Source organism: Vigna unguiculata, chromosome 8 (assembly GCF_004118075.2).
Source record: "Vigna unguiculata cultivar IT97K-499-35 chromosome 8, ASM411807v1, whole genome shotgun sequence".
NCBI classification, from domain to species: Eukaryota; Viridiplantae; Streptophyta; class Magnoliopsida; order Fabales; family Fabaceae; genus Vigna; species Vigna unguiculata.
Window position 1 is genome coordinate 1,521,760 of NC_040286.1, and position 26,802 is coordinate 1,548,561.

Sequence of the window (26,802 nt, forward strand, 5' to 3'; positions counted from 1 at the left end):
TCCAACTTTGATGCTTGAGCCATATATATTTCAATTTTCTTTACATAACAACTACATTTATATTAAACTAGATATTTTTTTATTAAGCAAATTTACTTGTGTTTAAATGAATAATTGTGCTTGTATAAATAACACACATATTTTATTTGATAAGTAAAATCTATTCAACGATATTATATTTCAACATCTTTAAACAAACATATTGTTTGAGGTTATTTTAAGAGGAATTTCTTTAACAAGTAGTAATCTAAGAAAAGTGATTACAAGTTTATATATAAAATCATTTTTATTAAAGTACTAGTTAAAATATATAAAGGAAATAGTGGAACGGTTGTATATTATATATATTACATGTATGTACTATTATATAAATGAAGAGACATTTATTAATTTTTTAATATTATTCTTTAAATAGATAATTTTAATATTTAATAAATAAAAATAATGTATTTATTTAATAAAATATATAATTAAATATTTTTTATTTTAAAATTATTAAATAATTTTTTTAAAATAACATGTATATGATATATTTAATATTTTTCTCACAACACTGTACAATTTTAAAAAAAAATATTTTATATTTTTAATTAATTATTCATAAAAGAAATAAAATAATCAAATAACATATATTTTTAAAATGATATTATCTATAATATTAATAGAAATAACTCTTCCCTCTACTTTAATTAATCTTTTTTATTTATCCAAAATTTCACCCTTTTATGTTATTATAGATAACTTGATATTTTAAACTCAATTAATTATTCAAACTAAAAAAATCACTTACACAATAGAAAACTAATAAAATTATAAAAAATATTTTAATAATATTAGTTTCTTTTAATAATCATAATGATAATATCAATTATTTTCTTTTACTTTTTTTTATCATAAGAAAGGAAAAAGCCAATATACATTAATATAGGCAAATATCTATATTTCTACTATTTTTAATATAATAAAAATTACATACATGTCTGCAAAAGAGCACACCGTTTGCACTAGTTAATCTAAGAAATATATATATACATATATATATATATATTATAAAACAACATCTTCACAATATTTCTAATATTATTTTTACACATATTTTAAATTATATTAACTTTATATTTTTGATTAATTAAACAAAAAATAATAAAATAATACATATTTTTAAAATTATATTATTTTAATGTAATAAAAATCTGAATATAAGTGTATGAAAATGTATGTATTTCCAACTATTAATCTGAAATATGTATATGTTATAATTATATTTTATGTAATTTATTGTGGATTTTCTTTGAAAATGTGTAAAAAATTATATTTCATAAAATATCACTTAATATTTACTGAGAGATTTTAGTACTTATATTAATATGAGATATTTTTTCAAATCATATTTTAATTTATTTACAGTATTTGGTATAAAAGCATCTTTCAAGAGATTTGGATTCAATTTCTATTGAGCCGTTAGTATTAAGAATCAAAATATATAAAAAAACAAATTACATACTAAGTTTTTATATATATATATATATATATATATATATATATATATATATATATATATACTTATGATTTTTTATATATTTTTTAATTTTACCCTCCAATAACTTCTTGCATACAAATCATATATCTATGATAATAAAAGAATAATGTAAACAATGAAATTATTTTGATTATGTGGTTAATTAGAAAAGATATTCCAAACGGAGATAAAAAAAAATACATTATTTGAAATAGGATAAAAAACAAAAACCTGTATATAAATTTTATTCTATAGTAAAAAGGATCAATTATTTTCATATCATTAATGTTTGTAGTTTAGAAAACTATTATTTGTCATTTAGACACATAATTAACACCATAAAGAGAATCTTTTTGTTACATAAAAGTATTTCCATGAATGATATTAAGATAGATGTATATATATCTACTACTTTTTTTTCTATATATCTAAATTTTCAATATCTATTTTCATTTGTATACACGCGTTCTTTATTAAGTTTGACGCGTGTACATATGTTTTAATTAGAGGTTAAATGATAATAAAATTAAATTTTGAATATTTCAGATAATAATAATTATAATAATATAGTAATAAAAGAATAATTTGATAATATCTTATTTAACTGAGTTTTGAAATGATAGATCACATTGATGTTATTTTTAATCAGGTGATAAATGATGTGATTAATTAGATTAATTAAAAGGTAAGGAAGATAAATTCTTCTTCCTTGAACTTTGGACCTCCTATATATATACCCTTCCCACAAAAACCTCTACTATCACGAGTCTCAAAAACCTTCTGTTCTGAACTTTGATCTATTGGACACACTTTCTCTGTCTCTCTCTTTCTCTCAAAAAAGAGAGAGAAACAAATATATACAATAATAAAAATATAAAAAACACTCACAAGACTCATCCATGGCGTTTCAGAAGCTCTTCGCCAAACGTTGTTTCGATAGTTTCAGGACCACGACGTCGTTTCAACGCGCCATCGTCTCCAAAGCAGCGTCGCCTCCTATGGTGCCTCCTATCATGCCGCATGAGAGTTCCGATGACAAAGGCTTTCTCCGGCGGGTTTCGTTCCTCCGGCGAGCAGTGTACCACTCCAGCCCGGTCCGGCTGCCGGAGTTTTTCTCTTTTCCGATGGGAGAGAAACTCCGGGAGGCACTCAAAGGCATCAACAGTGGTGTGGCAGCGCCAATTGCCGGCCATGCGGAAAGCGGAATGTCAGTGGAGAATGCACGGAAGATTCTGAGAGCGGCGCAAATGGAGAAGGTGAAGGCGAAGCTGAGGAATGTTGCTGAAAGTTCGGTTCAGTACTCTGAGTTCTTGCGGATCTGTGTTGAGGCATGTGAGAATCATGATCAAGGTGTAGAGTTCGCAAAGATCTTGGATGAATCCGGAAACGTCATCGTTTTGGGAAACGCCGTCTTTCTCCGCCCTGAACAGGTACTCACACCTCGGATTCTGATAATTCTGCCTACTGACATTCACTTTATGTTAACTAAACTTTTTTTATTATTTACTTGAAAGAAATTATATAAATTATATTTTGTTTTTATCATCTATTCTGTTGTTCATGAGAACTTTTGTTCTTATTTATCACTGTTTTGGCTCTTCATGTTTTCTGGGATTAATCTTCTGATTATAAATTCAATCGATACAGTTTCTGTAAAAATCTAGTCCGGCATATGCATATGAGAAATTGATATTGATTTCAATTGGATTTTTTTTATTTATTTCAGCTATAGCTATGACAGAGTTCTGATTTTCTTATTTCAAACTGATTTTACCATCATAGCTGATAAGAAGGTTGTCTCAGATAAAATCTTGATGAAATGAAAGAGTAATCAGATATTAATTTATTGGCATTTATTTCTTATAAATGTATCTTGTAAACTTTCTCACTGTAAACTGCAAGAAAATCAATGAAGTTCATGAAAGTTCAATCAAAATTATAACAAATGATAGAATAATAATAATAAAAACGTTTTTCAAACATTCACGTGGAATTAATATCTTATTGTACTTAAACCGCATGGATTTTGACAATCCATACAGGCACAAATTCTCATCTTAACCATGAAAATATGGTTTGAGCGCAGAAAAGTGTGGTCCATTAGACATTAACTCTGTTATTAATAAAAGCGTCATAAAAGACAATGGTAATGTGTCAGTAAAAGCCATTGAATTGAACCTGCAGTGGCACGGTTATTTTTTTCTGCAATGTGATGAGGAGGATCCTTATCCTAATATGGGGGTAACGGGTATTTACTTTGTCCCATTCCCACAAACATTAACCTTGTGGAGAGTTTCAACTAGATTTTTTGGATAGGACAAGTGGTGTGTGAGGTGTCTGATATACCAGTTCCCCATGGATGAAGGTGCCCTCTGATCAGATCAGTGACCACTTTTTTTTGCATGGATTTTAATTTGCGTGACGCGAACCTTGTTTTTTCTCTTACTATCATTCATTACTCCACTCACTCTGATCACTATTTTGGCCATGTTTATGGCATTTTATGTCTGAGAACCTTTCTTACTCTTCAAAACGTGGCACCATGTTGTGCTTACCTCTTGTCTTCAACTCTGGGAGAACCTCCAAATTTTAATGAAAGGTCACAATTATCTGAGTTTTTTTGTCTACACTAGCGGTGCCTTAAAAACAAACCGCTCCCTCAATTCATCTATCCTCATCATTTCATTTTTACAGTATCTCTGTTTCTTCATTTCTTCACACTGTTCATTGATTAAGACGATAATTATATTGTAACTGCAACAACTTTTACTAATTTATTTCATCACAGAAAGTGTGGGATTTGATTGACTCTGTCTTATTCATAAGTTGGAGTTAGTGTAAGATTTGGCTTGTCCTATGGGACAAAAAACCTGGTCAATTAGTGGCTATTATATAGCATCATGCATTTGCATTTGCATTTGAGTAATTTTATAATGTTGTTTTGATTCTTTGTGTAGGTGGCGAAATCAATAGAGAGCTTAATCAAACAATCAATAGCCATCCCAACAGATCCCCGAAGGAAAGAGCTTGAGGAGATGGAGAAACAAAAGGCCGTGATTGATGCGAAGGCCAAGGTCCAAGTCCGAACTGAGCTCTATTGTGGGCTGGGCTTTCTGACAGTCCAGACCCTTGGGTTCATGAGGCTAACATTTTGGGAGCTGGACTGGGATGTGATGGAACCTATATGCTTCTTCACTACCTCTTTTGGGTTTGGTCTTGCTTATCTTTTCTTCATGAAGACCTCCACAGAACCTACCTTTCAGGGCTTTTTCCTTCACCGATTCAGGGTGAAGCAGGAGCGTCTGATGAAGAAACAGAACTTTGACATGAACAGGTACAAGGAGCTGTGCAAGGTGTGCTATCCCAGTTTTGAAGATGGTGCCAAATCGGAAACTTCTTCGGTCTTCCACTACTCTTATAAGTGACCTAAAAGCTTTGCGTGGTTGAGTAATTATGTGCAGATAACCCTTTTATTTCAGTAATGTTACTCTTTCGCATCATGCAGCCAAGTGAAACAAACCCTTTGCTTTGAAAGGAATGGAAAAGTTCAGTGCAGTAGATAACAAAAAGATCCATTTTAAAGTCATAAAATCAAAAAAATGAAAAAGGATCAGTAGTTTGTAGATTTTTAGCTTTTTGTTTTTTTTGTAAGAAAAAAAAAACAAAAGAAGACGATCGGTTTATTTTCTTTTGAGTATTTTGCCTTATTTCACTTTCTTGCAACAGTGGAAAACGTGTTTTATTTGTGCAAACTTTTATTTATGATGATTGAAAAAAATAAAAAATATATTAAAGTTGTATATATTAATAATCATGAACATATATTTTTAACAATTTTAATTCGTTTTATAATTTTATTAAAAGTACGCTTTGTGAATTTTCATCAATGTAAAAATAAAATATGTCTCAAAATAACAGTTATATAATGAAAATACTTTTTCATTTTTATGAATTTTTTTTTAATTATAAAAACTAAAAAGTTGGTTATTAAATATAAAGATAGAAAACATAGTAAAGTTAAAAAAATGTGTTCATGATAACAGTTATAAACTCTCATCTTATTAACATGTGTTGTGAACGATGAAAAGTATAAAATATATATTACTTACAAAATTATCAAATATTGTAACATTTACCACTTGAATAAAATAAATGGAAATAATTGTTTAATTATTTTTTAAATAACTTGACCAATAATTTTTATTACAATATACACTTCAAAGAAAATTTTAGTCTTTATTATACGGCATTTTATAATTTTTGTATAATTTTAAATTTGTTTTTCTTCTTTACCCGTTAAATATTATAAATAAGTGTATTTTATATTAACAAATAATGAAAATAGAATTTTAAAAGCTATTAATAATGAAGGTTATGAAGGTTACTTTAGTTTTAAAGCTATTGAAAAAAATAATAACATACCTCAATACTATTTACCTTTATTTGAAAAAATAATTTTAATTTTTCTTTTGTATTCTATTTTACCAAACAACTAAATATTTCATTTAACATATATTTTTTTCTAACTTGTTTTTTCTTTTAATTGTTATCTTCAAAATGTGTTTGGAAACAAGAAAATTATAATTAGATTCACTTTAAGTAGCAATAATATGGACTTGGCCCAATTGGGTTATCCAAGTATGATCTTTTGTTATTGGGTTTTTACTTCTGTACTCCCACAATTTCTTCATGCACTCAAGTATTTTCGAAATGACTATTTCATCTTTCAAATAAATAATTTTCACATTACATGTTTTGAAAATTTTTCAAAATAAATTTTTTGAAATTTCTGAAACAACATATTCATAATGAAATTTCTGAAATAGAAAATTTAGAACAAAACTTTTTGAAATTTATTTTTTTGAATAAAATTTTCGTAGCATATAAAATGTGTTTTGAAAACTTTAAAAATAAAGCTCATAAAATGCCTTACAAAATACATTTTTTTTTTAAAATATCGGACATGAAATATGTTTTTAAAAAGAACGTATAGAACACATGAAACCTGACAAAAATTTTCAAAACGATTTTTCTTTCTCTGCATTTTTTTCTATTCTTCCTTCGGTGTTTTCCCTCTCTTCTTCTTTCAAGTTGCAGAATCTGGAATTCATTAAAAAAGGAAGTGGGGGAGTAACTTCTTTTCTTTTTTATTATAATTTTAATAAGAAGTAATTTAAGCTTTATGGATTTTTTGGGGTGGAGGATAGAAAAAAAGGGAAGTGATGGAAGAAACTGCTGCAAGTCTAAGAAACTAACCCATGGACTTCAACGCTTTTGTTTTGATCGGGTTCTTTTTTGTTGTTCGTCGCTAGGGATGGCAACGGGGCGGGGCGGGTACGGGTATCATGATCCCATCCCCATCCTCATAATAAAAATTCATCCCCATCCCTAAACCCAACGGGTATACAACTTTTGACTCATCCTCATCCCACCGGGTAACGGGTATTTTCTTATACCCATACTCATACCCATTTTTTTATTGTTTCATATATCAATTAAATATTTTTTATAAAAAAATTTAAAAATCACACCAACGGAATCATGATACTATCAAAATATTCAATATTAAAATAACATACTCTTTTTGATTTTCATGATGTCAAATATTAAGAAAAATATTATAATAGTATAAATCTCAAATTAAAGTATCAAATAACAACTAAATAAAATTCAAATAATTATATAAAAGCTAAAAAATTACACATTACTAAAATTTTATAATAACCAAAATATTTATTAATTTTACAAATGATCAGTGGTTTCATTTGCATTCGATCTACCTACACATAGAAAAAAAATGAAAAATTAGATATGATATAATAATTGAAATTGAAAATTTTAATTACTAGAATATAATGTACCTTCTTCATCAGATTCATTATCATAAAGGAGTAAAGATAATTAAATGTGTGACCCAAATTTGAGAATATCCATTTGAACATAACATAACGGAAAAAAAATGTATAATTAAGATTATGATAAAAGGAAAAGTACCTTGAAGATCTGCTTAAACCTTAAAGAACAAGCCAAACAATTAAAAGAGAGTAAAAAAGTGTATAACCAAAGTAACAAAAAGAAGAGCTACAAAATAAGAGTCAAACATTTTCATGAAAATAAATAAATAAATAAAGATAATCAAATGTGTAACCTAAAAATTATTTCATAGAATGAAATTGAGGAACACCTATTTGAACATAACCATGTACAGAGAGTAAAAATTATGTAATAAGAAGAAGAAAAATTACCTTCAAAATTAAATTTTGAAAAACAAACCAGACAATTGAGAGAGTAAACAAAGTGTATAACAAAAAACAAAGAGAATGAGAAATATGTTATATATATATATATATATTATTATTATATTATATTATATATTATATTACTATGTATATATATATTATATGTGTGGATATCTTATGTTTATATATATATATAATTATTTTTATATATTATATTATATTATATTATATTATTATTACTATGTATATATATTATATGTGTGGATATCTTATGTTTATATATATATATATATATATATATTTATAGATATATATATTTATTTTAAGTATATATTATATTATATTATATAATAATATATATTATATTGTTATGTATATATATTACATGTATATGCGTAGATATTTTATGCATATATATATATATATATATATATATATATATATATATATATATATATATATATATATATTTCTTTTAAATTTTTATAAATTTGTAATGTTATAAATTTGTTTATAAAAGATCTCATTAGTTAAATGATTAATTTGTTTTATACGTATATATTATATATATTATATTATATTATTATGTATATATATTATATATATATTATATTATATTATATTATATTATATTATATTACATGTATATGTGTAAATATATATATATATATATATATATATATATATATATATATATATATATATATATATATATATATATATATAAAAGTATATTTTATTTATATGTATATATACTATATTATATTATATTATATTATATTATATTTTATGTGTAAATATATTATTTATTTATATATATTTTTTAGATTATTTAATAAATTATAAATAGTTTAGTAATTTAAGCGGGGACGGGTATTTGGGTGGGTATATATATATCTCCATCTCCATCCCCATCCCCAGTTGAAAATTTCGGGTATTACCCATACCCATAGCCATACCCAGTCAAAGCGGGGATTCTCCGTCAAAACGGGGACGGGTTCGGGTGATACCCACGGGCACGGGTTTATTTGCCATCTCTATTCGTCGCAGAAGTTTAAAATCACAAATAAAAAAAAGTAACGTTTTGTTAATATTGTATCGAATAATCACTGAAAGACCTAAATGATTATATGGTGTGTTTTGTTCAACATCGAATCAATTTTCTAACACAAAAGAAAGAATTAGTTGTTTCTTATTCAATGTGAATTTTTTACTCTTTAATTGATTCTGAAAACTAAACGCATACTGATTCTGTGTTAAAAAATCAATTATATATCAATTTAACGTAGAACCAAACACAAAGATAAAAAGAATTTGATAGATGTAGGATACTTTATTTATGTGTTGTGGTTTGCTTGTTCTTTGAACATAAATAATTTACAATTATTTTTAGTTTTGATTCTGTCAACAACTATGTATTCTTTAATTTGTGTTTTGTTATTTTTGTAGTAGATTGGTAGGTGGTTAGGGTTTTAGACTATTTTAGCGTCTATTGAGTGATTTTAGTTTCTTTAGAGTCTTTTGTTGATCTCTAATTTAATTTTAGGTAAAGAAAGTTGATTTGTTACTTAATGAATTTTGGTGCGAAATAGATAGAAACTATTAAAAAACTTTTGAACAACAAAATTTGAACTCCAAACCTTATATTTTTACCAAGTCAAAATTCAATACCATTTCAACAAATAACATATTATATGATTAATATTAATATAAAATTATCTATCCATCAATATCACTTTCTTGATCTTGTAAACACAATCTCATTCAATTACCATAAGAAAAAATAGACATGCATCAATTCAAAACATTTTTTGAAGATAAAACTTGATGAAACAAGTGTGCAATTCCCTTTCTAAAACCTGATTGGGATAATTAGGAAGCTAATAAGAAATGTATAAAAAAGGAAAAGCCTTAGATAGTGTGTATGACCCACACAAGGTTTGAGAGAATGATTTTGGAAGCATGATGATGGCCACACCACCTAACATAAACAACTCAACTGTCACAAATGTTTAGAAAACTATGGTGACAAGGACTTAACATGGTACCTTTATCCACACTTGTTCAACTGTTACTAAAATAATATCTTCTCTTCTGCTGGTTGCTCACCAAGAGGTTGATGGGTTGTACCCAAACTCATCATCAATCATCAATGTTGTTGACCTAATATATCATGAGAGAGAGAAAATCAATCCATCAATATTTTACTTCAACTTTGTTGCTTTGATTGTTTTTTGAGTCTTAATATTTCAGAGATTTATTCGATAATTTTTTTTTAAATTTTTTATCCATAATTTAGTCTTTGTTTTATTTAAAATGGGTTAATGGGATTAATTTCATTAACTTGTTGTTAACATAAATTGAAAAAATAGACATATGCTAATAATTCTGAATTTTACCGGTTCTACTATCGTCTGATTTCACTCATCGCAATTTTGCTATTGTTTTTGAAAAGAATATAAACATGTGATCGGTAGAACCAGGCAATGTAAAAAGGTTAAATATGTTTTTGGTCCTTAACTTTCAATGAATTTTGGAATTAGTCCATTTCGAAACTTTAAACCAATTTAGTCATTCATCTCTGGAAATACGTGGATTTAGTCATTTTAATCAAATTTTGTTAAATTTATTTGACATTTCAAGCGCGTTTCATAATAGTATTTCACTTAACATTAAAGCAAACATGTGTCAAACAGTATAAACAAATCAAATACAATCTTGAAATACATACGAAACATCAAATAAACCCAAAAAAAATTGATTAAAAGGACTAAATCAAAGTATTTTTTGAAAGATGAATGACTAAATTGGTCCAAAGTTTCGAAATGAACTAATTCCAAAATTAACGGAAAGTTAAGGGACAAAAACATATTTAACCCATAAATTTATAATTATTGATATGTGATTATTTTTCAAACAATATCATCAATAATTTAATGAAAAATAAAGATCGAGGTGAAGATAAAAAACTAAAAATTATATTAAATAAACTTTTCAAATATTGAAGCTAAAAAAAGTCATATTCTACAAAGTTTACCTTTGGCGAATTATTTCAGTAAATAACTTATATCTAGAGTTGTTGTTAATGTGTATGATAAAGTTGAATTAAACGGTCATCCTTTTGATACTTAGGAGGAAAAAGTCAACACTAATATATTTTTGAAGAGGTTAGTTCAAATTAAAACTACATTTAATTATAATTATACGTGTATGTTTATCCAATTCAGTGTGCGGATTAATACAAAAAAGAATGAAAGGTCAAAGTATTTAAAAATATAATGAAAGCTTAAATTGTAGGTTAGCAAAATACCAAACCTAATCGACCCATCTTTGATTGAAAAGATAACCATGATTTTGGTCTTTTGCTTGCAAACACGAATTCTTTTCATCAAATCCGTAGCATCCTTTAGGTTTGGTTTTCAAGATTCATAATTCTCACTCTCTTAACACTTTTCATTTAAAAAAAAAAAATCAAGATTAATATTGTTAACACATATTTATTTAGTTTAATAACAATATTCCATTATTTATAGTATTTTGTTAAGTTGTTTTTGTCCTTCGATTCTTAGTGATTTTGTGAGGAAGAGTGAAAAATAAAATTTGAAGTGGACCATTGTTTGTAGGTGCTTTATAAGGGCCAAGAACCCTAGTTCACGTCACTCCAACCACAGAGAATATATGAAGTGGAAGAAAAGTGGCTTTATTAAGACCCAAAATAAAACTAAAAGCGAAAAGAAGGAAAGAATAAAGGAATGAGGAGGAATGTCAATTTTGAGTTATAAAGGTTGTCTTTAGATATAAGAAAGCTCACTCCCAATAAATATATATATATATATATATATATATATATATATATATTATATTTTCAATCTTTGTCCCTTATATTTAGGGATGTCAACGGGACGAGTATAATATGGTTAGTAGCTTTTCCGTGTCCTATCTGTTGAATAAATATTTGTCTTATATTCATACGCATATCCGTTATGCGAGTACCCGCATAATATTTTAATATCCACGGGTACCCACGAGTATTTATAAAAAAATAAAAATAAATTTTTAACAACATATTTTAATCGTAAATTCAAATAAAATATGATGTATAACATTCATAAATTTTAAATAAAGTCCAAATAGCTCATTTAAATAGTGTTTAATGACAATTTACAAAGAAATGAATTTTTTTAAAACTAATTGATAAAAAAATAACTTATTCAAAATTAATATGTTAATATTTTAATCATTTTTAAAAAAAATTAAATTAGAGTATAGCGAGTATTAAAAATACTCGTACCCGTTACCTACAAATATTATTTTCAATATCTATTTTCTATCCGTTGCAAATTTTTTTTACATATACCCATGAGTACGAATCTTTTTTACATCCTACTCACGTTATCAAATTTCACATTATCAAATGTTTAAGAAAATATGACATCTTTCGAAATATATAAGCAAGTCCTATGACATGATCTTTCAAAACAAATTAAGGTTATTTATAAATGTACATCAATCATTATATTGACTAAACAAATTAAGATTATTTACAAATGTACATTAGTCATAAATTCTTTGTATTATTTTATTACATTCAATCTAAATAAACTAATCTATCATTAATATGATATAATATATAATTTTTACAAGACAAATTATCAAAGAGAAGACAAAAAAAAATTTGTCTTAGAAAAATATGGTATAATTTTTACCTAAGCTCAATAATATTTATATAACAAAATCAACTCTAAATTCACGAGTAGTTTTCTCATAAATTTAAAGGAGTTAGAGAAAATAAATTCCAAAAAAATACACTTTTTAAAACATACTTAATTTTTTAATTATATCGTTAAAACTTAATTTGAAATTTAATATTTATTATTTAAAATCATATACCTAGTACTCGTGAAAGTAGAATGTAATATTTAATTCTGAAAACATCTAATAAAAGTTAAAGTTATTATTTTAAGAGTAAGAGTTTTTCGTACTTCTATAATTAGCTTTCATACACACAATTTGGACATGGTTGAATTTCAGAAGGTAAAGTTTAAAAATATTCCTATTCTGAAAACATCAAAATCTTCTTTCTTTTTTTATACATCAAATTTAAAAGCATTAATTTTTCATTGTTAATTCTTACAAATGGCGTTGCAGTTATAAGTTGAAAAGTTTGCTGGTAAAAGAAAAAAAGTTTAAAAGTTTAATACTTTAGACTTGATTAACAAAGATTTTATAAGGCTATAGTAAATATGTGAATAATTCGTTACATTATTTTTTTATAATTTTAACTTTTTTAATAATTTAGTTTTTTTACAATGATATATGAATAATTGATAACGATTTATAATTAAATCATATAAATTTGCTTTACATTATTATGGGTATTACACTCCTATTATTTCTCCACTCGCGATTTACGTTAAAAAATCTTTTTCTCATTGTTGACGTTACCTCTTAAAGAATAATTATGGATAAGGAATCAATTAATGAGTGTATTTAATTTATAGGTAACCGTTAATTGTAAGAAGCTGAAACATTTCAACCTTGTTTTAATCAGAGTCTGAGACATTGATTAACTAAAATGTCATTTAAAAAAATATTTAGAAGATTCAAACCGATATAACATATAAATTTAAATTTATTTTTATAATACGTGAAGTTAATTTAAATTTAATATATATTTTACAAAATAATATTAAAATTTATATTTAGCAATATTTGTTTGAGCTCGGTAATCAATCTTCGACCAACTAAAACACAAATATATTTAAACTACTAAAAAACATATATATATATATATATATATATATATATATATATATATATATATATATATATATTTATGTAAAAGTAATGTTTATGTAGTTGAACCTAAAAGTTAAAATACTGGTTAAAGTAAGTTACAATAAAAATAGAAACTTCAGTTTAAAATACATATTTCTAATTTAATATATGTCTTAACAAACAATTATTATTTCAGTTTAAAAGAAGTAATTTATTTTTATTCTAGGGTATAAAACAAGCAAGGAATTAAATATGACTATCACGTTAATTAATACTCAGCACTAAACTTAACGACGAAGAATTTTAACCACACGCGTTAATAAATAAAGATCTTTATTTCGAAAATTTACTTTATGATTAATTATTAAAGTATGATATGTTTAATTTTGTAGTAAAAAATGGAACATAAAAGCAATAATAAATAAAAACGCAGGAAAACATTAAAGTAATAATATTAAGACCCAACCACTCCACCCAATATTTTCATCTTCTTCTTCTCTTCCTTCTCAGCTTCTTCTTCTGTCTAATATCTTTCTATTTCTTTCACTGTCAGTGTCTTCTTTTTTTTTCCCTCGTTTCAGGGAGAAAGAAGCTCATACCGTACGCAACGACGTCGTTTTGCGAGTTCGAAGCTCTCTGAAACATTCAGCGTTCTCTCTTCAGAAGCCGAGGTTCCGTTTTCACTTAATTATATATCTCGGAACATTGTAAATCGAAACCAGTGTTACCGGTTGAGGCGTAGGGTTAGGTTTTTCTGTCTCTTACTCTCTTCTGCGCTAAGCTTTTCCGGAATGCATCGGAGCGAGCGGTTACCGAGCGCTCCGATCGAGGAATCGCCGGAGGTTTGATGGAATCGGCGCCGTTTGCGTTCCGGTGTTCGCCATTCCATGGAGTCCATGGTTCGGTGCTATAGTTCGTGCGCGTTATTCGGATTTCGTTGCAACCTTCGATTCGCCGTTGTTGTTTTTGAGGTGTGGATTCTGCTGCTTCTTCACGAGTTTACCAATGTTTTTTGCTCGTTTCGTTATCTGTTTTTCGGACATTTATTTTAGTTCAATGTTGCTCTAATGTATTGGTCTTAGGATTTTTGTGGAAAGCATGCTGAACTGTGCTTATGATCTAATTTGTAGCTGGAGAATGTGAGTGGAGATTTATAAGAGAATTGATGTTTGAACCTTATATTATCGGACTTGAAATTTGGTTTTACTATTTGATGATTTTGTTGTTGTTTGGTGATTTTTTTTTTCTCTTGTTTTAGAATATTTTCACGATTTGTACGAGTGACGAGGTAGTAAAATATATAAATAAATAGAGGGATCAAGATTTAAGAATCAGAATGTCTTTAATTTCTATTTCAAAAATTGGTCTTAGTTTTCAAAATGCAAGTAAACAAGGTTGCTCAGGCACCTCCGTTTAGTCATAAGCAAAAAATTAAGAAGTTTTGATTCATAATGCTTGTTTAAAACATTGCATGAAAGTGTAGTCAGTATAGTTTCTAAAGTTGGATATCTATTGTTAAATCCTGCATCAGATTATATTGATATTGGCATGGTTGGAAGTCTATAATGCAAAGCTCCCAGAACACCGATTTCATGGGGGAGGTTTGGAGGGGAGGAGTGAGAACATTGCCTCACACTCTTGCATACATGACCAGATACTTGAACAGAGAAAGCGACCTGGTCGAAAGGTGTATTCCGTTACCCCACAGGTTTACAAGCCCGGTCTTTCGAAACACCTCCAGCTTAAAGGTAGAGCGTTGCTTGGTATATCAACATCATCAGAGCTTCTAGGGATTGAAAAGCAACCTATTAGGATATATCTAAATTATGATGCAGTTGGTCACTCCCCTGACAGGGATTGCCAAAAGATTGGTGATATTGTGAAGGTGGGTATTTAAAATTAATGAAAAAAAAAATTCAGTGTTAATATCGGTGTTCTCTTTCACATATACTATTGGTACAGTTTAATAATTATTTTTTTATGAACAGCTTGGGGAGCCTGCCATAACTTCTCTTCCTGGTTTGCCTTCCTGTAATCCTCTTGCTGATCCTCCTGTCTTTGGTGATTGTTGGTATAACTGCACTTCTGAAGATATCTCAGGAGAGGACAAAAAACGTCGCCTTCGTAAGGTTTGTTGGGGTCCTGCTTTTTATTTTTTTCTTCTATTAAATTATAAATTGTTTTACTCGATTGATAATAAAAAAAGTGCCTCCGTTTGGCATAAAGAATTAAAGATCTGGATATGCGTGAATTCCTGAGAATGACAAGATCCACTATGTGGGTTTATAGTAGGCAACCTTACCTTGCAACACAACTCGAGTCACATCACACCGTCACAAGTCCAACTGTTACGTTGATGCTCCTCTTCATCATGGCAATTATGTTATGTGATTGTGTCATTTTTGGCAGTTTTCTATTTATTGTTTGTCATGGTGGTGTTAGCTAGAGCTATACTATAAATATTGGATAGAGATATTTATCATTAGTAGAAACTTATTGCAGGCATTAGGTCAGACAGCTGACTGGTTTCGAAGGGTATTGTCTGTGGAGCCTGTGAAGGGGAACCTGCGGTTAAGTGGATACTCTGCATGTGGACAAGATGGAGGTGTGCAGCTCCCTCATGCATATGTGGAAGGTTTGATTCATTTGTTGGCCTTCTCTTGACAATGTAGTTCTTATAAAGCTTTTGGTTAACTGTACTAGTAAATTTATGATGACGATTCTTTGTTTGCCTTCCCCAGAGGGAGTCTCTGATGCCGACTTGGTTCTCTTGGTGACTACAAGACCTACTACCGGGAATACACTTGCTTGGGCTGTGGCATGTGAACGGGACCAATGGGGTCGTGCTATAGCTGGTACATTGAATGTGTGTGTTTAAATGTTGTCTTTATACCTGGGATGCTTTGTAACTGAAAGTGCTTTTGCTTGTATGTATTTGTGTGCAGGACATGTTAATGTTGCTCCACGTCATTTGACTGCTGAGGCGGAGACTTTGCTATCAGCTACTTTGATACATGAGGTTGTTTAGTTTTTGCGTATAGAAGAAAAGATGAGATTGCAAACATGGCTGTCTATTTTGTGTTTTTGTTGATTTAATGTGATGCTTTTCAGGTTATGCATGTTCTTGGTTTTGATCCACATGCCTTTGCTCATTTTAGAGATGAAAGGAAAAGACGCCTTGACAAGGTATTTGCTGCTTTTGTTGGCGTTTTTACAATGCAGTGGTATATTATAGATTTACAAGCCATTGATTTTCTAGTATACTTTCCTCCATGTTTGATGATTTGAATTTTACGATGAGTAACTAAATAAATGTGGCTTCTACCTTCATTTGATACAGATAGTTGTTTATTGCTCTCTTTATTATAATTATAATTTTATTGTAGTATACTCTGTCAGTCATGAAGTTTGAAACTAGTAATAGCTGAGTTTGTATTGCAAGTGGAGATATTTTTTAGCTCTTTTACATTATTAAATAATAATTTGTATTGACAATAAGTAGAGGAACTTTAATGAATGTGGAGTTTGTAAGAAAACTTTACAAATCTTTTGGCATTTAATCTTATTTTTAGACATCCTCTGTTTTTCTTTCCGATATGTATGTTAAAATCTTTTTTCTTTTTAAGCACTCCTTTTCCTTTTAAGCCATATCGTCACATTTTGGAAACTCATTGTTTCTTGTGTTTCCAGGTAACTGAACAAGTTATGGATGAAAAGATTGGGCGGATGGTAACACGAGTGGTGCTTCCACGTGTTGTTATGCACTCCCGGCATCATTATGCGGTAATTTCTATGGAACATATTCTCTATGATTTCAATGGCAACCTTCCTGTATTCACATGTAATGGGATCTTTATTAGAAGATTCAACTAATGATTGATTAGTGATTTATTGGCAGGCATTTTCAGGAAATTTTACTGGCTTAGAGCTGGAAGATGGTGGAGGACGTGGCACATCAGGTTCTTAATCTCATCATTTTTTCTTATTATAATATAAGTGCCATCCTTTTCCTCTGGTCTATGTTGTTTCCACCAGAATTAGATTACATTGGCAAACTGTTTTTCAATAGCTGAAGCTGGCGAAGCTTGAATTTCATTCAGAACATTTTAATTGTCTATTTATATTTCCAATCCCTCATCCTTCCCCTTCCCCTTTTATTTTGAAAGAATAATACTATCCTGGTGCTTTAGTCCAACCAATATTAGTAGAAAGACTAGTCAATCATGGGTGTTGCAGCATCACATTTATAAAATTTTGCTCAAATGTGGTTTATATGGTTTAAAATGTATATATAATATGCATATTGTGATGTTGAAATATTTTTGCCCTCTTGGTAAAATTATAAACAAAGAATTAGGTTTTTTATTCTGTCTTTAATTTTTCCCAAAATACACTTAAATACTGAAAAAATTTGGAAAAATTTTTCTCAGAAAATATCATGCGTGATGTTCAAGTGCTACTTACCACTTATACCATCAAATTCATCAATCCAAGTTTGATGATTGGCTTACAGGGTCTCACTGGGAAAAGAGGCTTCTGATGAATGAGATCATGACTGGTTCTGTGGATACAAGATCTGTAGTTTCAAAAATGACTCTAGCCCTATTAGAAGACAGTGGATGGTACAAAGCCAATTATAGCATGGCAGACCAACTTGATTGGGGTCGGAACCAGGGTACTGAGTTTGTTACCTCCCCTTGCAATCTATGGAAAGGGGCCTATCATTGCAACACAACACAATTCTCAGGTTGTACGTATAACAGAGAGGCAGAGGGTTACTGCCCAATTCTAACCTACAGCGGAGATCTTCCTCAGTCGGCTCGGTATTTTCCTCAAGCTAATAAAGGTATGCATTTTCATGTATTCATTTTAATATTTAAGTGCTAATCTGTGTATGGACTGTTGAGAGCTTTCTTGTGTTGATAATCAATGCTTGGGACAGATCATTTTTTATTAATGCTATAATACCAATTAGAACATTGTAGTAGAATGAATAAAGGGAAGGTCAGAGTGGGTAAAGGTGGACAATTAAAGTTAGGACTTAGGCATAAGAGAAGAACTAAACCCAAAAGACTGGTCTATTAGGTGGGAGAATTTAGTTAGAAGTGGATGGGAAGTGAGAACCAAGGTGTCTCAAATGTCTTAGTGGAGTGCGTAAGGAATCAATTCTGTAAAGCTACGTACCTTTTGTACTCTATGCTCAATCTATCTTCATTGTATAGACTTGGTGAGGAAGAATGAATGTCATCTGTCTTTTACATTCTTTTCTTATTAATTTCTTATATCTGCTGGACACATTCTTACAGACTGCCAAGCAATTGTAGTTTGTAGATTATTCTAATTCATTTGTAGCTGCTGTTTCTTTATTTTGTTTCACATTGATTTTTTGTCATTGGTAGATGTTGTAAATGGTTTTAAATGCTAAATGAAGATTTGGTTGTAGAAAGTTTAAATATCATGATGCACTGATTTGTGCAGGTGGACAATCCTCATTGGCTGATTATTGCACTTATTTTGTTGCATACTCTGACGGATCATGTACAGACACTAGCAGTGCACGGGCACCTGATAGCATGCTAGGTGAAGTTCGAGGAAGTAACTCCAGGTCAGGTTTCTTCTTTGAAAAGATAACACAGTCTGTTTTTACATCCAATTTGTCATGAAATAGGGTGTATGATTTCTAAGTTCTAACTGTTATTGCTTTTTAATGCAGGTGCATGGCCTCATCGTTGGTGCGCACAGGATTTGTAAGGGGTTCTCTGACCCAGGGAAATGGCTGTTATCAGCACAGGTGTATCAACAATTCTCTAGAGGTATAGTTTATAGTGTTAATAGTTTTAAGCAAATTCCTTAATTGAAGTTAATGATTGGCAGACAATGCCTTTTTTGATTGATATATGAAATGATGCAATATTATATCCTTAGACAATGAAAGTGTGACTTAACCATTTAGTAAAATCAAATTTGAAAGTGTGGAGCCAATTATTGCCGTTGAACTAAGGAATCAAAATTGAACTACTACAGAACTAGCCGGATAATTTGATTGAATAACTCCACTTTCTCCCTACCCACTCCAGGGGCTGATTGTTTGAGTAATGAATGACAGTCATTGAGTTTGTCTTCTTGTTGAAACAATGAATTCATACTTTTTTGTTCTTTCCTCATGGTTTATATTATTATTAGATACTTTATATCCTGAAAAAGTAATTATTTCTCTAATTTACAACCAAATTTGAGTAGACACTTTCTTCATTGACATTTGAACAGGTTGCAACTGCTGCTTGTCTTTTCTTTCACCTTATTTTGAATTGATTGATACATCTCCCTTCTTTTTCCTTTAATGTGAAACCACTGAATGAAGCTCCATATTACATACAGGTTGCTGTGGATGGTGTCTGGAAAGTGTGTCCTCGGGCTGGTGGACCCATTCAGTTCCCTGGTTTTAATGGTCAATATTTACTGGTATTTTGTTTGTTTACACATTAATGTTAGATTCCAGTAAGCTGATGGCTTGCGTTTGATTACCAATAGGTGAATTAATCTGCCCTGCATATCATGAGCTCTGTAACACGGATCCTGTGGTTGTCTCTGGGCAATGTCCCAGTGCATGTAATTTCAATGGAGATTGTGTTGATGGAAGGTGTCACTGCTTTCTTGGATTTCATGGTCATGATTGCAGTGGACGTAAGCTCTCATTTCCCACGCTGTGTCTGAACTTCAGTATTCATTTCACTTTGATTGCTCTTACCTTCTGTTTAGTGGTACAATATTTGTTTTTTACTTTGTTTTATTAATTATTGTTCTCTTCGCTTATTCCAGGTTACTGTCCCAGCAATTGCACTGGCAAGGGGGTGTGCCTCACCAGTGGAATATGTGAATGTAAAACTGGCTATACTGGCATTGACTGTTCCACTGGTACATTTCAAGTTCCATACTTGGTAGTTTCTTGCTTAAAATTTGTAACAGTAAATAAATTATCCTAACCTTTTAGCATTAGTTAGATAATCACGGATGAGCTTTTGAATAGTTCTTACATTGTTAGCCAATACGATGTATTCGAGTGCTTGAACACATGGACTGTATTGTGGTCCTGCAGGATAATTAGCCTCAGTTCAATTCATGAAAGCTCCTAGTTTATATACCCTCCTCCTTCCCCAAATGTTTACATTACACTTACATGTTAAATTTAAATAGATTTAGTGAATCTTGTTGAACAATATTTCTAGTAGGAAAATCCTTAATTGTTGTCCCTGATATTACATGCAGCTGTTTGCGATGAGCAGTGCAGTCTTCATGGTGGAGTTTGTGATAATGGAGTTTGTGAATTCCGTTGTTCTGACTATGCGGGATATACTTGCCAGAACAGCTCCAGGCTCATCTCCAGTCTTTCAATTTGCAGAAATGTGCTGGGAAATGATATTTCCGGACAACATTGTGCACCCAGTGAACCTAGCATACAACAGCAGCTAGAAGAAGTGGTTGTGATGCCCAACTACCATAGATTATTCCCTGGTGGTGCTAGGAAACTATTTAATATATTTGGCAGTACGTACTGTGATGAGGCAGCCAAAAGGCTTGCCTGTTGGGTAAGTTCTATCTTTTCCTGCCAAAATTATTCTTTAGATCCTTCTTTTTTCTATTTGTAATATATTTCATTCTTAGTCGTGTTCAATTTTGCTTTTCAATGTGTTGTTTATTTTAATTTTTCGGTTACTATTTATTTCACACGATTTAAAGCCTTGCATGTGACTTCCCATTCTGATGTAATGTAACAATAGGACGAACCAAATTTATTTGATTTAAAAATAATATACTGACGTTGGTTATTCCGCTAGCCATAATGTAATCCTGATTCTGACTAGTATGCTGATTCTAACATTTTGCCTTTCTGAGAATGACTGAAACCTTAAATTATAATTCTTTAGTCGTCTAAGCTTGACTACCCTGTTTCTAAATTTAGCTGGTTCATTTAGTTGTAATGTTGCTTATTTATCTAAAACTCTTGGTACATTAATTTCCAGATCTCAATCCAGAAGTGTGAGAAGGATGGAGACAACAGGCTACGAGTATGTCATTCCGCATGTCAGGCTTACAATCTAGCATGTGGAGCTTCACTGGACTGCGGTGACCAAACCCTTTTCAGCAGCGAGGGGGAGAGGCAGGGTCAGTGCACTGGCTCTGGTGAGATGAAATTGTCATGGTTTAATCGACTAAGAAATAGTTTTTCTTTGAGAAATAGTTCCTCAAAAGTGATATCTGTAAGATATAGGCAGCTTTAGCTTCCATTGTTTTCTCTCTTTCCGGGGAGAGGGGTGCTTGGATTGTAATCTTCACAGGGTTATTTTAGGAGAAATTGGGGGCATGGAACGTCTTAGATTTAGGGCCTTACTCGTCCAAAATTGTCTAGAAAAATGGGATGAGAAGGCTAAAGATTTGGCTTTCTAAGAGAGCCTCTTGTAGAGAAAATTGATAGTCTTTGGAATTGCATAGGTGATGAGGGGGGAAAATGAAGTTTATATTAAATGACTTTTGGCCGAAGGCCTTCAGAGGGAAGGAAAAAAATTGCCCTTCATTTATTTTGCTATATGTATAGTTACAAATTGTTCTTCATTCCACCCTTTTAATATGTTTCTTTTTTTCAAATTTTAGTATGGCCTTTTTTGTTTAATAGGAATGAAGTGTAGTTCCTTTGTTGTTTCTTTGTTCCGTGCAATTTTATCCAACATTTTGTTTTTCTAAGAGAGCCTCTTGTAGAGAAAATTGATAGTCTTTGGAATTGCATAGGAGGGGAAAAATTGAAGTTTATATTAACTGACTTTTGGCCGAAGGCCTTCAGAGAGTAAAGAAAAAAGTTACCCTTCATTTCTATGTATAGTTACAAATTGTTCTTCATTCCTCCCTTTTAATGTTTTTATTTATTTATTATTATTATTATTTAAGTATGCCCTTTTTTGTTTAATAGGAATGAAGTGTCTTCTCTTTCTTGTTTCTTTGTTCCGTGCAATTTTATCCAACATTTTGGCTTTCGAACTGAGCCTCTTGTAGAGAAAATTGATAGCTTAGGAATTGCATAGGTGATGATAGGAAAAAATAAGTTTATGACTTTTGGCCGAAGGCCTTCAAAGGGGAAAAAAATACCCTTTTATTTTTATTTTTTCTGTATGTATAGTTACAAATTGTTCTTCATTCCACCCTTTTAATATGTTTTTTTAGTATTGCCTTTTTTGTTTAATAGGAATGAAGAGAAAAATTGATTTCTATTCCCAAAAAATAGTCAAGATTACCCAATTCCTTGAGAGAAAAATTACAATTTGTGAGTGAACTGCCGAATAAGAGATAGAAGTACCACTCATGATGATATTGACTTGCAAACAATTTGAGAGTTATGTTGATAGGTAAAATAGGTAAGGATCACATTTGCTGGAGAGTTGTGTTGAGTTTGTCAAACCACTGTCTAAGAACTTGTTTGAGACCATAAATTTATTTGAGACTACAAAGTTCAATATTTATTTGAGACTTCAAATCTAAGAGGTTGAGCCTTATATACTTTTTCTTTAAGAGTGTCATTGAGAAAGGCATTATTAACATCCAAACGTAACAAATCCCGTTTATTGGTTAAAGTAAGTGTAAGAATAATTTTTATGGTATTAGGCCTGATAAAAGGAGACAGTTTTATGAAAATCAAACCCAAGAACTTGATTGAGCTGCTTGGCAATGATTCTAGTTTTAAATGTTTCAACAGTTTCATCATTTTCTTTTACCCAAAAAAAACCCATTTTACAACCAATTATTGTCCTTGTCAAGGGGTCAAGGGGTAAAGAAACCAAATCCCAAATGTTGTTATGAATAAGAGCGTCATGTTTGATAGCATAAGCCCAATTTGGATTTTTCATAGCTTGTATAACACTACAAAGTTCAATATTGATCAGAAAGAGTGAAAGATGAATTCAAGGATTATGAATACCAAATTTAAATTGATTTTGCATAGGTTGAATATTAAGAGGCCTAGGCGCATAAAAACTCAAATTCAGTAGGTATGGTAACAGTAGCAGAGGTAGTTGATAACTGAGTGAGAGATCTATTGTCAGTGTAGTTAGACTGTGATGGAACAAATAATGATTCAGTTGGGAGAGATTAGGAGTAAGGCTAAAATACTGAGTATTGTAGGTAAAGAAGCAAGAGATTGGGGAAAAAATGAATAGGGAAACTTGATCTCATTAAAGAAAACATCTTTAGATGCGTAACTGCGACCAAATTTTTACAGACATTGATAACCTTTATGAAAGGCTGAATAGCCCAAGAAAACATATTCTTGTAAGTGGAAATCTAATTTGTAACTGTAGTATTGTCTTAAGAAAAGGAAAGCAAGCATAACCACACTTTAAAAAAATGTAGTCGAGAGACTGTTCATATAAGACATTGTAAGGGATATGATATGATATTGTAATGATGCAGTGGACAGTCTATTTATTAAGTAGAGAACAATTTGAAAGACAAAGCTTCAAAATTTTCAAGGAATAGAATGCAGTAAGGTTAATCCTAGCTTGGCTGTGTGGCTTTTCTTTAAACAACACTATTTTGGTTGAGTACGAAGACACATAAGTATGTGCGTAATGTCATTAGTGGCAACAAATGATTTAAAGGGCCCATCCCCACAATTAATTTGTGTACTTTTAATTTTGGTATCAAACTCAAGTTCAATGACAGAAATAACTTCAACATATTCTTGTGAAAAACCTTCAAAAATAACATCAACATATTCATGATGCTTAATAGGACATTCGATTCAAACAAATTCATCAACAATGAACTTAATCTGTTCCAAAAATTCACAAATAGTCTTGTTTTCAAGAGAATAAGAAAAAAGATAGATGCAGGAATGTCTAACATAGACCTTGATTTGGATAAGGAAATGATCATAAATTTATTCCATCACCTCATATTTTTTTAAAAGCGAATTCACAGTCTCAATCTTCATCTGTGACCACTTTAAAAGCACTAAGCATAGTTTTGAATATCCATGATAAAAAAAAAACTTGACTAAATTATCTCTTTCATCATGAATAACATTTTGATAGCCGGTACTGATTTTTATGCGTGGGAAATTATTAATTTATTATATTAAAAAAGTAAGTGTGAGATTATTAAGGGCAAAAGGCGATAACATAATCAGATCCAGAACAGGTGCGAGTGCTGGAAGCATCATCGTAAGCGTAACTGTACGCTGTTGGACACGCATTCTTGAAAATCTCCGAATAATGTGTCGCCGAACACGTTTGCGGCGTTGCGTGCTCACCGGTGCAGCAAAACACCGACGTGTTAAACGCGGCGCACGCGCTTTTACACGCAACCACCGCGCCGCCGCCGTCTCTCACTTGCAATTCCTCCGGACACACGGCGTTCAAGTCCGCCGCGCACCCCGCGTACTGGCAGTCACCGGTTCCTCTGGTAGCCAGGATGCCGATGCCAACATTGTAACCGTCCACGAGACTTACGTCGTAGAAGTCCTTGTTGCCGTTACTGGCGAATCCGACGGTGAACTCCGCCAGAGTCGCTGGTGGAATGCCTCCCCCGGTGCACCGCAGTCCACCTGCGCAGTCTCCGGTGGTGCATGTTCCGATGCCGGATCCGTCGAAGCTGCAGCCGGTCCTGGCCCACAACCGCCCGGACCAGCCTGATGGTGCGGTGAGCTGAACCTCCGTACCTGGCTCCAGGGGAAAACCGCCATCGCCGAGAGTGGCGACGCCGTTGCCGGTAAGTGTCCCCGGCCAAACTGTGTAACTGCAACGGTTTTGGAGGGTAAACACTGTGGCAGATGCTACATTGCCTGAAAAAGAAAAATAGTATACATAATACTAATGTGTAAATCCATATATTAATTATTTCTCCACTGAAATATAACAAAAATATAATAATTAGTTTTTCACTGAAAAATATTTTAAGAATGAGATTAGTTAGATTTATTCACATTAAAGTTTGCTTTATATTGTAATTTATTTTGGTTATATTTAAATTCAGAAAAATACAACTTTTACTGATCTATTATTTAATAAAAATTGCATCAAATGACAAATACAATTTAAGATGATTACTTAAAAAATGTAGTCTCAAAACGTCCAAATTTAAAACTAACTTTAAATATAAAATGCAATTAGCACTTAATTAAGGTCTTTAAAATCATTATAATTATTAGTTAATTACTCATCGATTAGGTTGGTGTGTGTGTCTATATATACATAAAAATAAGTAAATTTTATTACACATTAACAAATTTGTTTTTTATCATTGACCTAAAATTTTGAATTAAAATTTGGAGACAAAAAATAAAAGAGATAACTAGGTTTGTCAACTAATGGTAATCATTGGTTTAACCATAAATACTTGACACTAATAAAAAAATTTATTTGATTAGGGAATGAGAAGGAAGAAGATAGTTGTTTACCTAACAAGGAGAGGAGGAAGCAGGCAAGTGTAAAGTCTTTTGAGTTTGGGTTTAGGCCCATCACTTTCATAGGGAAAAGAAGAAGTGGTAGAAACACAAAAAAAAAAATGGTTGGAAATGCACCAAAATGTTGAAGTGAGAATGGAAGATGGAGATGCATGAAAGTGAATTTATATTCGGAAAGGCTGAGTAGTTGTTGGTAACTGTTATTTAAGAATTTGGCATACTCTTTCTGTCACCAATTTACTACGGTTGGTTGTCTTGTCATGACTCCTCCCAACTCAAGCACTTGCTGCTTTATATGCATTTATCACTACTTCCCAAACCCAAATAACCACATCAATCAAAATTTATAAAGTCTAATAACTATATATGAGGTTAAAGAGTTTGAGTAAAAAATATAATACTTTTGACATCTAAGAAAGAAAGGTCCATAAATATTGAGTCTTACGATTTTATGTTAAATACGATATCTCATATATTATATGAACAACTTATATTTCACAAGTGAAAAATCTCATCAATCTTATCGGTAAAACGATGCTGAACAGTATTTCTCACTTTTATATAATTTCATAATTGAGTATATACTAATATATAATATACTAATATTAAAGACATTAATTATTTGTGCTTTAAAATTTTATGATAATATTCTTAGTTTTTATTTTTAATTAAGCATGTTATCCTCCTTTTATTTTTATTATTGTGAAGTTATGACCACATTCTTATCTTTTTATATAAATATCTTTTATATAGTTTTCTTATATAAATCTTTTCTATATAGTTGTATTATGTAAAAAAATTGTAATAAGGTTCTCAAT

At 30.4% G+C, this 26,802-nt stretch overlaps 3 protein-coding genes across 4 annotated transcripts; 2 read left to right on the forward strand and 1 right to left on the reverse strand.

Annotated features, from left to right (window-relative positions):
* The first annotated feature begins 2,293 nt into the window (after positions 1 to 2,293).
* Positions 2,294 to 5,181, forward strand: LOC114193827 (calcium uniporter protein 4, mitochondrial-like). The gene is made up of 2 exons (XM_028083770.1): positions 2,294 to 2,949; positions 4,477 to 5,181. Exons 1-2 carry the CDS (start codon positions 2,419 to 2,421, stop codon positions 4,942 to 4,944), a joined length of 999 nt encoding a protein of 332 aa, XP_027939571.1. The 5' UTR covers positions 2,294 to 2,418; the 3' UTR covers positions 4,945 to 5,181.
* Positions 5,182 to 14,024: 8,843 nt separating this feature from the next.
* Positions 14,025 to 22,162, forward strand: LOC114194477 (leishmanolysin-like). 2 transcript variants are annotated; one of them, XR_003606395.1, is made up of 17 exons: positions 14,025 to 14,507; positions 15,068 to 15,421; positions 15,525 to 15,665; positions 16,039 to 16,171; positions 16,278 to 16,391; positions 16,482 to 16,555; positions 16,648 to 16,722; positions 17,227 to 17,319; positions 17,435 to 17,495; positions 18,050 to 18,382; positions 19,015 to 19,141; positions 19,250 to 19,349; positions 19,915 to 19,984; positions 20,068 to 20,220; positions 20,356 to 20,474; positions 20,803 to 21,122; positions 21,558 to 22,160. XR_003606395.1 is itself a non-coding variant. In XM_028084729.1 (17 exons), the coding sequence occupies exons 1-17, from the start codon at positions 14,424 to 14,426 to the stop codon at positions 21,813 to 21,815; spliced, it is 2,586 nt and encodes an 861-aa protein (XP_027940530.1). In that variant the 5' UTR covers positions 14,027 to 14,423; the 3' UTR covers positions 21,816 to 22,162. The 2 variants fall into 2 exon arrangements, 1 of the variants encoding a protein (XP_027940530.1); XM_028084729.1 differs by having other exon boundaries at positions 14,027 to 14,507; positions 20,356 to 20,451; positions 21,558 to 22,162.
* A 2,292-nt stretch (positions 22,163 to 24,454) lies between these two features.
* Positions 24,455 to 26,101, reverse strand: LOC114194478 (pathogenesis-related protein 5-like). The gene is made up of 2 exons (XM_028084730.1): positions 25,979 to 26,101; positions 24,455 to 25,363 (listed from the first exon to the last, which is right to left on the reverse strand). Exons 1-2 carry the CDS (start codon positions 26,046 to 26,048, stop codon positions 24,681 to 24,683), a joined length of 753 nt encoding a protein of 250 aa, XP_027940531.1. The 5' UTR covers positions 26,049 to 26,101; the 3' UTR covers positions 24,455 to 24,680.
* Positions 26,102 to 26,802: the final 701 nt, after the last annotated feature.